Source organism: Pelodiscus sinensis, chromosome 8 (genome assembly GCF_049634645.1).
Source record: "Pelodiscus sinensis isolate JC-2024 chromosome 8, ASM4963464v1, whole genome shotgun sequence".
In the NCBI taxonomy this organism is placed as follows: Eukaryota; Metazoa; Chordata; order Testudines; family Trionychidae; genus Pelodiscus; species Pelodiscus sinensis.
This window is the reverse complement of record NC_134718.1, coordinates 42,746,783-42,760,235: the sequence shown is the minus strand read 5'-3', so window position 1 is coordinate 42,760,235 and position 13,453 is coordinate 42,746,783. Positions and strand designations below refer to the sequence as shown.

Below are 13,453 nucleotides of genomic sequence, written 5' to 3'. Positions count from 1 at the left end.
CTCTAACATCCAAATTTTATCAATAAAAACAGATTAATAGAGAGTTGCCACTATAATGTAAAAATACTATACCTTGCACTCTTGAAAAACCCATTCTTGAGGTCCTTCTGTACGTAGTTTTTGAATATACTGGAACATGTGCAAAATTATATCTTCAACATGTACTGAAAAACAAAGATTACACATTTTAAAAGACTTTTATATTCTGCATCTTGGAAAAAAATAAAATTTTCTTCCTACTAAAAATAATTTTAAAAATTATGAAAAGTTTTCAACGTTGGTTAAGTAGGACTTGATTCAACAAGATATTTAAGCACATGCACAGTCCCAGAGCAGATATCAACTAGAAATCAACTATAATTTTATATGCTTGAAATGAGGTATGTGTTTAAGTAATTTTTTGACCCAAAGCTTTATTTTTTAAATAGTGCGATGAGCCTGTTAATTTTTCTCTGTGCATATAAACTTTAGTATTTCAATACAGATTGAACCATCCACTGAACCATCCAGCATGTACAATATAAGAGCTTGTGCTATTTGGGGAGAAATTAATATCAAACATTTGTTTTATGAAATGATCTTACTTAATACATTCATTTACGGTTGATTTCTTACTCTGTATAAACATGCTTGTTAACTTATTAAGAGGGCAGCGTCAGTGTACAGAAATGTAAGTTATTCATCTGCTTAGACATTCTGGATAAGATAATAAAGGTTTTCTAATAGAGGAGATTAAAAAACAGCTCTTCACTTACAAAGCCCTTCCTCTGTCAGGTCCACATTAATGATGAAGAACATGAAACCTCTAGCACCTTCTTTCTGTCCTCCAACCAGAGTATTTACCCAGCCTAAGAAATCAAGAGGAAAATATATTGGGAAAAAAAAAGTGTGTGTTGATTTATGCTGTTTCTCTAAATGTTTTTGGTACTGGTAATTTATATACACACATTGATAAAACATTTGTATCAAGTAACTTATATGCAAAGTACCCATTACACAGACAAGTTAAAAGAAGGATTAAATTCGGGGTGGGCAATAATTTTTGGTGGGAGGCCACTCCAAGATTTTGGAAAGTGGTCAAGGGACATGCTTTTCTGTGGAGGGCGTCCAGGGTCTAGGGTGGAGGTTAGGCGCAGACGGGTGCACAGGGTAAGGAAATAGAGTGCAAGAGACGGTGTGAGATCTGAGCGGAAGTTTGGACAGAGGAGGTTGTGAGAGCTGGGTCAGTGGATAGGGGTATAGGGTCAGGGAGGGGGTACGGGGTGCAGGAGAGGATTCTAGTCTGGGGGAGAGGTGTAACCAAACAGAGTAAAAAGAATAACTAAGAAATGCCTTAGAATTCAGATTTTAATTTATTTCTATTTTTGATATTTAAGCTTTTAATTTTCATTAATCAACCTGAAGTGACATATTGCTCCAAGGCTTCATGGCATCTATAATGCACTACTTTTAACAGTGGACTTACCTTTAGCTTTGAGTTCTGATAAAAGACTTCCTGGACCTTCATGTCCAATGAGATGACCAAGGTAGTGACCAGGGTTTGATTTATAGTATTTCTGAAGGTCTGGTATTGGAAACGTGACATAAAGATTTCTAATATCCTTAATAGGTACCACTTTGTAAAGTTGCTAGAAGTAAAAATAAAATATTTTACTGATTCCAGTATTTCACCTTTTCACTTCAAACACACCAAACACCCCTCCACACACATTTACTTAGATTAAAGTTACTTATGTGCATTTCTTATCAACACAACTGTTAAAAATTCATGAGCCAAATAATAAATTAACCCAGCATTCACAATCATAGTAATCTTGGCTCACAAACCTTAGCACCCAAACTCACACTTGGAATCCACATTACTCAATTTCTCTCAATAACATTCAGATGCACAATTTTAACTATGACTTTAGCTAGATTAAGCTGTATTGTCTATAAATACCTGTAGTAATTGTTGTGGTACAATTGTGTATGATGATGATATTTCTACAGAGGTAGGAGAACAGAACTAAGGTCTGTACTCTTCAGTGAAAGTATACCAGAAAGTCTCATAACCTACCCGAAGATGTTCTTCTTGGAAAGGATGTTCAGGAAATTCTGGTAATGGGACATCTTTGTTCTCTACTTCTGAAAATAGCTTTACTACCAAACTGGTCAGCTCATCCAATGATTCTAAAAGAGAGCAAAGAGAAATAACATTATCATTGTCAGAAGGTTCCAGCAATCTGGGACTTAGATACAGGCAGTCCCCGGGTTACGTACAAGATAGGGACTGTAGGTTTGTTCTTAAGTTGAATTTGTATGTAAGTCGGAACTGGTACATATTGTAGGGGAAACTCTAGCCAAACATTTCTCCAGAGCTCAGTTTTATTCTCCCACACCTCACTTCCCTCATTCCTTTATTCTCAAGCTGAGGTGTCTGCTGAGAAAAGCCGCTCCGCGTCTCCCTGGTCTGCTTGGGGGGACGCTAGCTTCTCATCTCCCTGGTCTGCTGGGGGGAAGCAGCTAGTGCGGGGTTGCCTCACCCCGTTTGTAAGTAGGGATCTGATGTAAGTCGGATCCATGTAACCCGGGGACTGCCTGTATTCCATTTAGGGGGAAAAATAAAAGTTGGGCTTAATGCTTCCCACTGCCACCATCATCACCACATGAACTACCATTATTTGCAGAAAGGGAATATATTCTGAGATATATTTTTATTTTTTATAGATAAGGTTTGTGCTTTATAAACAAGATCTTAACGGTGGTTAAAGATTTTTTTAATTTTGGAATTTAAGTTGCAGTTAAGACTGTCAAGTACAGTTATAAATATTACAAATATTAAAAATTAACATGTAAAGAGCATAATTAACAACAAATCCAAGATATACAGGTATCCCAAAGTTTCAAATATTTGTGTTTTGTTTTGCCTTGTAATGCTAATTAGAATCGAAAGTATGCTGGTGTGCAACACTGGCAAGGGCTAGCTCAGCTGCAGCAAAAGAGCTGGCAGGGACCCAGGCTTCAATATGACAGTACCTGTAAGAAATTTTAAGTTACTTTCACCGCTGAGGTTAGCATCAGCTAACCTTCTTATAAGTGATTTATCAGAGCAATTAAACTTTCACATTTTAGAATGCATTAGGCATGTAAAATCTTAACTCCATGGTAAAGTTTTTTTAATGTGAATTTTCCTTGTTTTTCTAATAAAGTGGGCCTGAAGGGGCAGTTTATGACATTCCTTCCAGCAAATCAGCTATCAGATGGAGGTACTACCTTATAGGTAAGGGGAGTCTTTCACTGTATTGCTATCAAGGCACAAAAGATCAGTGCATTTTAGACTGGCTTTTGGTATCAGACACTGGATGCGTTTTAGGGCCAAAGAAAATAAATTTTTATGCGGCTACTGCCCATAATTTTTGGCGGGATCTACAGAACCGACCTGAATACACTAAATCACAGGAGTCAACCAACAACAAGGGAGACACTGAATATCAGTACTACTCCTCATAATCTATCATCTGAGTTGGTGCACGGATTATTCACTCAGCTTCTTTACTGAATTCATCCATGGGGAGCCTGAGCAGAGCTGAGCATGAGCCTAAGCAATTCTCCTGACCTCAGCTCTCCACCTGTCTCAGTATTATGCGCCTACTGGTTGCATTGAATCTACTATTTTCAGGTCCCCAAATCAGTAATCTGTCTTTGTGGTATGAATCAAGCATGTCCACTAGCTCACAGAGCTCCCTAGTCCAGTTTCCCACTAAGCAACTGTGACATACGCAGAGTATGTCCTCTCTCAGTTACCCACAGTTTTCCATGTTGCATGCCTGATTCTAAGCACTTTGAAAATTAAAAGTTACTCAAGGGACAGACTTTATCCTGGAAACCCTTAACCCATTGAGTCCAAATCAGCACCTTGTGTTCTGACATGGCATTGTCTTGAAAATAGCTATCTGCTCAGACATGCGCTTTTTGGTGCACCCTGAAAAATAAAAGCAGATCACTTCAGAGGCAAAATCTCCGAAACCTTTTGTCTAAGTAAACCCAAATTTCTCTCTCAAACTGTATCCTATACTCCCAATTCATATACCACATTTCAAGATTACCTGAATATTTCTGTGTGTTTTAGAACACTTTGAAACTTACATGTTGTATTGCTGGATTAGGAAATCATACTGGAGAAAGTTCCATGCAAAAATACTTTTAAAGAAAAGTCAGGAGTTTAGCCGCTATACATTTGAGGTCTCTGATCAATCTCCAAATAAAGTAAAGTAATTTTAATACTTGCCAGTTCAATATTTTAGAGATTTAGAAATTTTGTACTCAATGAAATAATTGTTATTTTGAAAACAAATCTCCAGTGCTTGTTTTTACTGATTTAAGATTTTTGTCAAAGCATGGAAACTATTTAAAGAAAAAGGACTTAATGAAGTATTATATAAAAGAGAGTATTATTCAGCACAAATGTATGATTGAATAAATAAATACAGCAGGCTCTTCAAAAATATTGAATCAAAGTTATGCAACTTAAGAAAGATTAAAAAGGATATTCAGAATATCACTGAATAAAGGTTGCTAAAGCAACCCTTCTAAGAGTTATGTAAATGTAAGGAAAAAGTAATACCTTCCCTGACATAACAGGACTGACTTCTTTTTATAAAACACACATCAATTTAAATGCATTGTAGCAAAAACGTGATAAAAAATACTCTAAGATCTTATCTAACTAATGTAAATGGAAGCTTCATCTAAGAAAGGGCTGTAAATATTGTGACCTAATGCAAAGTACTGTTAAAGATAACCTGCAAAAAAATTAAAAAATCTTAAGGGCATGAATGATTTATTGTTATGCTTTGCTTTTGTATTTAGAAGTCTCCCCCCCCTTACATTTCAAAAATATTTTTTCCTTATGCTTGTTTTAACACAGTAATATTGAGTTTCTTCTAGGCCTACTCTACTCTACAGAGTTGGGTTGACATAAGACAACTTACATTACTCTACCTCTGTAAGCGTCTACACTAAAATATAGCTCCTACCAATGGAAGTCCCCTGCTACATCAACTTAACTGTATCTCCACAAGAGGACTAGCACTTAGGTAGATGCAATTACGGTGATGCAGTGTCCTCGTAGACACTGCCTTACTTACTTCTACTCTTGGATGTCATTTCCGCAAGAGGCTCATAGCTAGAGCCCCCGAACCACAGCAGGGCTGAAAACTGGAGCCTTTCCTGCTTTGGGATTCATAGCTTGGACTGTCAACCACTGGAAGAGGGGGGACTAGTGCTGAGAGCCTCAGAATAGGGAGAGCTTGGGTCCAATAATGGTATCAGCAGAGTACTTAGAAACCAACTACTTCAAGACAGACCCAAGAAAACCAACAATAGAACACCACTTATATCTACAGCCCCCAACTTAAACCTGTCCAACACATTATCAATAAACTACAGCCTATACTGGAACAGGATACCATACTCAAAGAGGCTCTGGGAGACAGACCCATAGTCTCCTATAGACAACCACCTAACCTCAAGATGATTCTTACCAACCACCACAGGACATACCAGACTAATACCAACCCTGGTACCTTCCCTTGCAACAAACCCCGTTGCCAGCTTTGTCCACATATTCACTCTGCTGATACCATTATTGGACCCAACCAAGTGAGTTATAAGATCAAGAACACATATTCCTGTGCATTCAGAAATATAATTTATGCAATCATGTGCCAAAAGTGTCCGTCCGCTATGTACACTGGACAAACGTCTCAGACACTTCGCCAAAGGATCAATGCCCACAAAACAGATATCAGACAAGATCACAAAGAAAAAACAGTTTCTTTCCATTTCAACCAGAAAGAACATTGTCTCAATGACTTGATTGCCTGCATCCTGCTTCAAAGATCTTTTAAAACTTCACTCTGAACTGTCATTCATGCTTAAATTCGACACTTTACATGCAAATTTGAATAAAGACACTAATTATCTTACCCATTACAAAGATAGCTTCCCCAATTATCACCTCTAATATCATTAGCTCACAGACATTTACCTCCTCCCCTTTCTCCCCCGCCTCCATCCCCCTTTTGTTCTGAAATTTGATTTGTCCTTTTCATGTGTGTTCATTTTTTTAATTGTATCCTTTGGTATATATGGTTGTGACAATTTTCTTCCACTATCTGATCTGAGGAAGTGGGTCTGACCCACGAAAGCTCATCACCTATTAAACCAGCTTGTTAGTCTTTAAAGTGCTACACAGTCCTGTTTTTTGTTACAGAAATTAAGTAAGTATCAACAAAGTTTTAAAATAGTCATTAAAAATCACTTGCCCTCTCAGAAAGTTGTCTTTTCAGGCTTTTGTTCAGGCTTACTAGTTCTCCACTAGAGAATTTTTCAAAGACAAACAAGCACTGAATTTCCAATCTCAAAAACAACAATAATGAATGAATGAATGAATGAATGAATGAATGAATGAATGAATGAATGAATGAATGAATGAATGAGCTCTTAAAAACCCTCACAGTCTTTCCTGTTAGCACATCTTTATAGAAAGAGCACCTTATAAACAAAACACCCACCCACACACATACCCCTCAACAGTTGGCAGGTCAGATTAAGGCTGTGGAAAAACAAAGATGTTCACCATTCTATAATCAACATGTAATGTTACCATATGTGCTGCAATATGAAAGCAGGACAGCACGAGTTAAAGGCATGAGGCTTGATCTAGCAGTCTATACATGCACAAAACTTCCACTGAGTAATAATACCATTTATCTCTTTCACAGTGCTTTTCATCAGAAAATTTTAAAATGCTTTAAACAAAGGTCAGTATCATTTATCCCCATTTTAGAGATGGGGAAATTGAGGCACAGAATTTCCCCGGGTCACTCAGCAGAACAGTGGAGGGAGGCAGGTGGGAAGGGCAATAGAACTCAGGAAACTAAGTGATCCTATGGTTATAATTCCACAAGCATAGTTTCTCAACTAATTTCATAATATGAGTTTCACATTAAAAGATACAAAAAGATGAGAAGTTGATGATAGAAAGTTACCACAGAAACTGATGATGGAAAAGAGACGACTAAGGAGGGAGGGGGTCTATGAAATCATGATGGGCCTGGAGAAAGTAAATAAGGAAGTGTTATTTACTCCTTTTCATACCACAAGAATTAGGAGTCAAGAAGTGAAATTAACAGATGGCAGGTTTAAAACAAACAAAAGGAAGAATTTCTTCACAAAACTCATAGTCAATGTGTGGAATTCTTTGCCAGAGGATGTTCTGAAAGCCAGGACTACAACAAGGTTAGAAAAAGAAGTAGATATGTTCATGGGAGGATAGATCCATCAACGCCTATTAGCCAGGATGGGTAGAGATGGAAACTATTTTCTGAAGTGTCCTTATCTTGTTTGCCAGAAGCTGAGAATGGGTAACGGGAGACAGATCAATTGATGATTACCTACATTGTTCATTCCCTCTGAAGTAGTTGGCATAGGCCACTCTCAGAAGACAGGATATTAGGCTAGAAGGATCACTGGTCTGACCCAGCATGGCCGTTCTTATGACTTATGCTCTTTGTGGCCTAGATTCAGGGTTGTACTTAAACATAGTCCCAATTAAGTTAATAAGACTACTCATGTGTTTACAATAATGCATGTGTTTAAATGTATTCCTTTATTAGTATGTACAAGTCAGCCCACTGTATGATTATGTCCTATATAATGTTCAATGTCATTGCTACAGCAATATTTTCTCAAAAGCAATGTTTTCTAACAGCAATTGAACAATTCATCGTATTGTTACCAAAGTTATATGATGCCCTTATTTAACTCTTATTTCAAATATGATCATCACCACATTATGTTACTTAAGAGGCAGACAATTTAATTAATAAAATCTATCAAAGTATGTTCTATTATTTTGAAAATTAATAATTTATTTCACATATTTGGAAATCTGAAATAGAAATGTCTGTTAACTGAATGTTGTCCAATCATGTATGACCTTATTATATTATTTTAGTGTGACTCATGAGTGATGGTCTGCCAGTATATTTAAGTTTTTCAACACATTATTATTAGGATTCTTGAAACCCACACAAAAAACAGAGTCGAGTATCTACAACTTCAACTGACAATTCAACTTGAGTGCACAGCACCTATGAAATAAACCTAACTTCTAAATGTCTATAAAACAAATAACTAGATTAAATTTTGGCTCTTCTATCTTTAATTATATGTCTTTTATGCCATTGTGGAATTACACAACATGCATCAGAGAAAACCACTAAGTATTTTCACGCTAGATCTGTTAAATTTCTAAAAATAGATATTTATATAAATTTTAAAAACCTCTTATCTGAGGCACCAGTACTTATTTATCATACAGCAATTCATAACAAGTTTTAGGATTGAGAAACCAAAACAATTCCACTAAGATTTACACATGCTTATCTGTGCAGTCAGTGAGTATCCTCACCGACTTCAATGAGACTGTTCACAATGCATACAATTAAGTACATTTTTAAGGAAGTGCTAACCTCCTTTGTTTAAAAACCTGGGCGGAAAAGTCTTAGCTAAAATAAGCACATCTTTATTTTCCTCTACAAGAGCTCAAATAAAAATCACATTAAGCTAACCAAGAAACTGCCATTAAAATTTTGACACTCACCTCGTCCTAGGACACAAACAACCATTAAATTTGATGAATAATAAGTGGAATGGAACTTCAACAGCTCTTGTCTTACATCTATTCCTTCTATAGTTGGTCTAGTTTCCAAAGTTAATTTGTTTCCTGTAATGCAAAAGAAAAATCTTGAAGATATTTATTGCTGGACACATATACAAATTTACAAACTGAAAAAATCCTTTAGGTCAGGGTTGGGCAATAAGTGGCCTGTGAGCCAGACACAATTCACCATGGTTAGCTCCAGGTGTGTTGCCAGATGCTTTATTTACCTGAGAGTCTGCAGACAAAGCTGTTTGCAGCTCCCATTGACTGTGGTTCTCTGTTCTTGGACAATGGAAGCTTCCAGGAAGTCTAGCACCCATTGTCCAGGAACCGTGAATGACAGCAAATGGGAGCACAAACATCCATATCTGCAGACGTTCAAATAAATGAAGTGTCTTGGGGCCTGCCAGGGGCGAAGCCTGGTGAACTGCATCCATCCTGCAGGCACCTTATTGCCCATCCCTGCTGTAGGGGCATGTACAAACATTTTTTAAAAATTGAAGCATATACAAAAAAAATCAGATTGGACTAATATCAACTAATCTCATCAGGACCAATCAACACTTCCATCCTCAACCCCACTCATTTCTTAAAAGGCTGAAAAAATAGAAAACTATGCAATAAATTCTACAAAAGTCTGACAGATACTTTCAGATAAAGGAAAATTCTGTTTTAAGTAATCACTGCTACTAATTTTTGAAGGTAGCACATGAATGAACTAAGGGCAACTTTTACTATAAGAAAACATTTAGGTTTGTAGTTAAAGCAGCAATCTTGTTTGCTGCAAAATTAGTGAGATGACACTAGGAAAAAAGACAGAATTTGAGAAAAGCAAACTGATCAGAGCTGGATTCTTGGCTGGAGTCCTAGCCAGGGCTATGTTGGGAGGAACCTCCCCTCATTCGCCAAATCCCCTTGTTTGGGACCAGTCAGTTCCTAAGGGTGCCGGATGAGGGAGGTACATCATGTAGAACTTTGACAGGCTACCTACCACCTCTAAGCTTAATTTTACATTACAATAAAAAAAAACCCCAGAGAATTTGGAAGAAAGCAGCACTCAAAAGGGCAGGAGGATAGATGCAACAGAACAGGGTGAAGGGAGATGATAACACAGGCTATGCAACAGTTATGAGAATGGAAGCAATAGAATAGGGTCGAGGGAGATGATAACACAGGATATGCAACAGCAAGAAAGATAAACATGCTGTTGAACAAATCTCTAACACAGGTAGCAATTAAACATCACCAAAGCAATGAGTAAATACCAGGCATAGTGTAAGCTTACACCAGAGGTTGAAGATACATTTAGTTTCAGGTCTGGAACCAACCAAGAAATACAGGTATCCAGTATACAAAGTCTTCATAAAAATGATTTAAAAAGTTATAAATTGAAATTGAATTCAAAGAGCACAAGAACACAAATATAGTTCTTTAAAGTTATTTGTTTTTAAAATCTTTGGGATTTTTTATTTTCTTGGTCTCCGTCCATCTTTGCTAAGCAGAGCATAGATGTCAAGGACTGGACAGATGTTACTGGACTTTAAAGAGCTCAGCCTGAAGCCAGAATGTAAAACCTGTAAAGACTCATCTAAATGCTTAAGTCTACTATTTCCAATTGCACAGAAATGGGCAATGAATTGGCACAAACAGGATAAGAAATCATATGATTTTTTTTTTAAAATGTGCTGCTAGTATATATGTGAGTACTAGAAAACGTATGGGTACGTAGGAGGCAGGGCACAACATCAGACAGTGCTTGATATCAGGGAATGGTGATTCGGAGAGAGTGCTGGAAGGTATGTCAAGTCATATTTCAGACATGTCTGGGGCTGCTGCTAGGTTAGTGGGCAACAGGTGTATGGTGGTTACTTGGACTAAGGGTTCGTCTAGACTACATGCCTCTGTCGCCAGAGGCATGTAGATTAGGCTACCAGACATAGTAAAATGAAGCGGCGATTTAAATAATCGCCGCTTCATTTAAATTTACGTGGCTGCCGCGCTGAGCCGACAAACAGCTGATCAGCTGTTTGTCGGCTTAGTGCGATAGTCTGGACGCGCGGGTGGCGACATCAAAGGTATCTGTCGACCACCCGGGTAAACCTCATCCCAGGAGGCTTATCTGGGTGGTCGACAAATACCTTTGATGTCGACACCCGCGTGTCCAGACTATCGCACTAAGCCGACAAACAGCTGATCAGCTGTTTGTCGGCTCAGCGCGGCAGCCACGTAAGTTTAAATGAAGTGGCGATTATTTAAATCGCCGCTTCATTTTACTAAGTCTGGTAGCCTAATCTACATGCCTCTGGCGACAGAGGCATGTAGTCTAGACGTACCCTAAGTGATGATGCTAAGAGGAAAGCTGTTGAGCTATAATGTCTATCTAGCATGAGAAGGAACACAAGAACAGTCTGCTTGGCTGCTGGCAGAATAGGTTCCATAGTGACCCATGGAGGTCTGAAATACATCCTAGCTACAGGCAGAGCTGGCGTGTGTGTGTGTGTGTGTGTGTGTGTTGGTGTTGGTGGACTTAGAAAGTCTCTGTATAAATTAAAAACCCTACAAACTAAGTCTCTGTTTTTTCCACTTGGATCTACAAAAGGTAATCTTGAAAATATCTGATTACAGAATTGAAGCACAAAAATAGTACTATACGTCAGTGTTTCCCCTAAAATGCAGCAGCATAGCTACACAGGTGATTAATCAGCCCCACCCAATCAGAAGCTCAGGACACAGCTTAGACTCAGGAACAGTGCTACACAGTGCTTTTTTTGTGATGGTATGCACAACAAAAAAAGCACTGGCTATACATATCCAATAAGTATTATTGAACTGAATTTGAATATACTTCAAGCACTCTATCTAGAACAGTGTTTCTCAAAGTGGCCCATGTTTCTCAAAGAGGTCTCCAGGAAAGTTTCAGGAAAAAAAAATATCTGCAGGTTAAGAGTTCTGCCTTACGAAATTGCCATATTATGCAATTGCCAAAGTGGTCCATGGACCCACTTTGAGAAAGCTGCTACCAGGCCACCCCAGTTTGTTTACGTACTGGCTTTGCAGCCACAGAGCCTTATGGCTCCCATTGGCTGCAGTTCGTCATTTGCAGCCAAGAGGAGCCGCAGGAAGCAAAGTAACCCAGGCCACTGCTTTCCACAGCTCCCGTTGGCTACAAACAGCAAACCACAGCCAATGGGAGCCACGAGGCTCCATCGCTGCAAAGCCCATAATTAAACAAACTGAAGTGGCCTGGTAGCAGCTCTCTCAGAGTGGGTCCACAGACCTCTGAGAAATACTGATCTTTTTCTAGATCTGTAATGCTGACTAGCCATAAATCCTCACGGCCAGCCGTCATAAAGCGAAACTCTTAACTGCAGATTTTTTTTTTTCCTGAAACTTTCCTATATACCTCCTAGGAGTGAAACAGGAACTTAAAATTATTCTCCCCCCATCATCACAGTACTGGTTCATGAACACCAAACCCTGGCTCACAGATTAAAGAAACTGTTTTTTTCCTTTTTGGAAATCAATCCACAGAAACTTTATTTTCTTCCATGGATCATCACATAGGTAACCTTAACACATTCCTTAGACTTTTTGCTATACATTTTTAAATGATTTTCTATTTCAGAGAGTCCTTCCCTACTAGAAGAAAGTCCTCATCCAAATAATCTTACCACTTTAGGACACCAGAGCCAATTAATCACAAACTGCACCTATTAATCAGTCTGAGAATTCTTCCAAAAGCTTTACATCTAAATGTTAAATATTAACTGAGAATTTAGGGGCATCATAAATTATAATAATATTCTTTTTGCTCTCTGGGTGTCAAAGCTCTGGCAACCCCAAACTTGCCATCCCACTATCCTCAAGGCATCAGATTTGTGGCGACTTACCACTGTACCTCATGAAAGGATTGATAAAGCCCTGAAAAAGCACTTAATGTCCTAGAATTAAAATACAAACTCAAATCCCCATTATACTAGCACAATTTGCTAATTAATGTACATGTTCATTTGAAATTATCTAAAAAAGTTTTGTAGCAAAGTACAGAAAGATAACTTCTGTGAAGTTAACCTAATCAAGCCTCTGTGTCTATTTTAAAGCTTTTGTGTTTTACATACATGGATACAGATAAATAGTATCTAAACTAAATATATTTTTGTAAATATTAATTTGACTTTTTCTTCAGCTGTTACATTTTTCTGAAGTAGTTAATTTTTTTTTCAGCCTAAAGAGCAACAAACCCAGTAAAAGCCAACAACCAACACTGTATTTATCCAAGGCTTCACTTTCTTTAGCCATGTATTGCTGTTGCCCCCTGTAATTTATGCTCCAGATTTTGTCTTGATACTCATATTCACTAATTGCAACATTACTCTGCTGAGCTTTCTTGATTTACTGAACCTGCTCAGTCCTCCTAATGCAACAGTTGCTATCAAATTACTATTGGGCTGCTAGCAACGTAAATATGCTTCATCCACTGTCTCTCACAATGATTTAAAGTTCCAACTTCTAAGACTCATTTCCAGTCATTATAAAAGAATGATCTACTGTAGTAATTATAATTATAACAGCTGTGTCATCACCAAATCTCTGAGTCTTGTGTGAGTTTATTGCATGTTTTTGGTCCAGTTCTTTTTTAATCTATTGTGTAGAAGATGTAATGAACCACCACAAATGTGTAAGGCGGAAAAAAGAAAATGTAAAACTGGTGAAGGTAGGACTCAAAACAGTCTCAAAATGCAT

At 37.8% G+C, this 13,453-nt stretch overlaps 1 protein-coding gene across 9 annotated transcripts in view; it reads right to left on the bottom strand.

The window, feature by feature from the left end:
- The window catches only part of IDE (insulin degrading enzyme), a 139,896-nt gene that overhangs the window by 75,284 nt on the left and 51,159 nt on the right, over positions 1 to 13,453 (bottom strand). For all 9 annotated transcript variants that reach the window (XM_075935171.1, XM_075935172.1, XM_075935177.1 and 6 more), the window contains 5 exons: positions 8,651 to 8,773; positions 2,060 to 2,172; positions 1,466 to 1,628; positions 756 to 848; positions 73 to 164 (listed from right to left, as the gene is read on the bottom strand). In XM_075935171.1, coding sequence (XP_075791286.1) covers positions 73 to 164; positions 756 to 848; positions 1,466 to 1,628; positions 2,060 to 2,172; positions 8,651 to 8,773 — 584 coding nt within the window. The remainder of the gene's footprint in view (positions 1 to 72; positions 165 to 755; positions 849 to 1,465; positions 1,629 to 2,059; positions 2,173 to 8,650; positions 8,774 to 13,453) is intronic.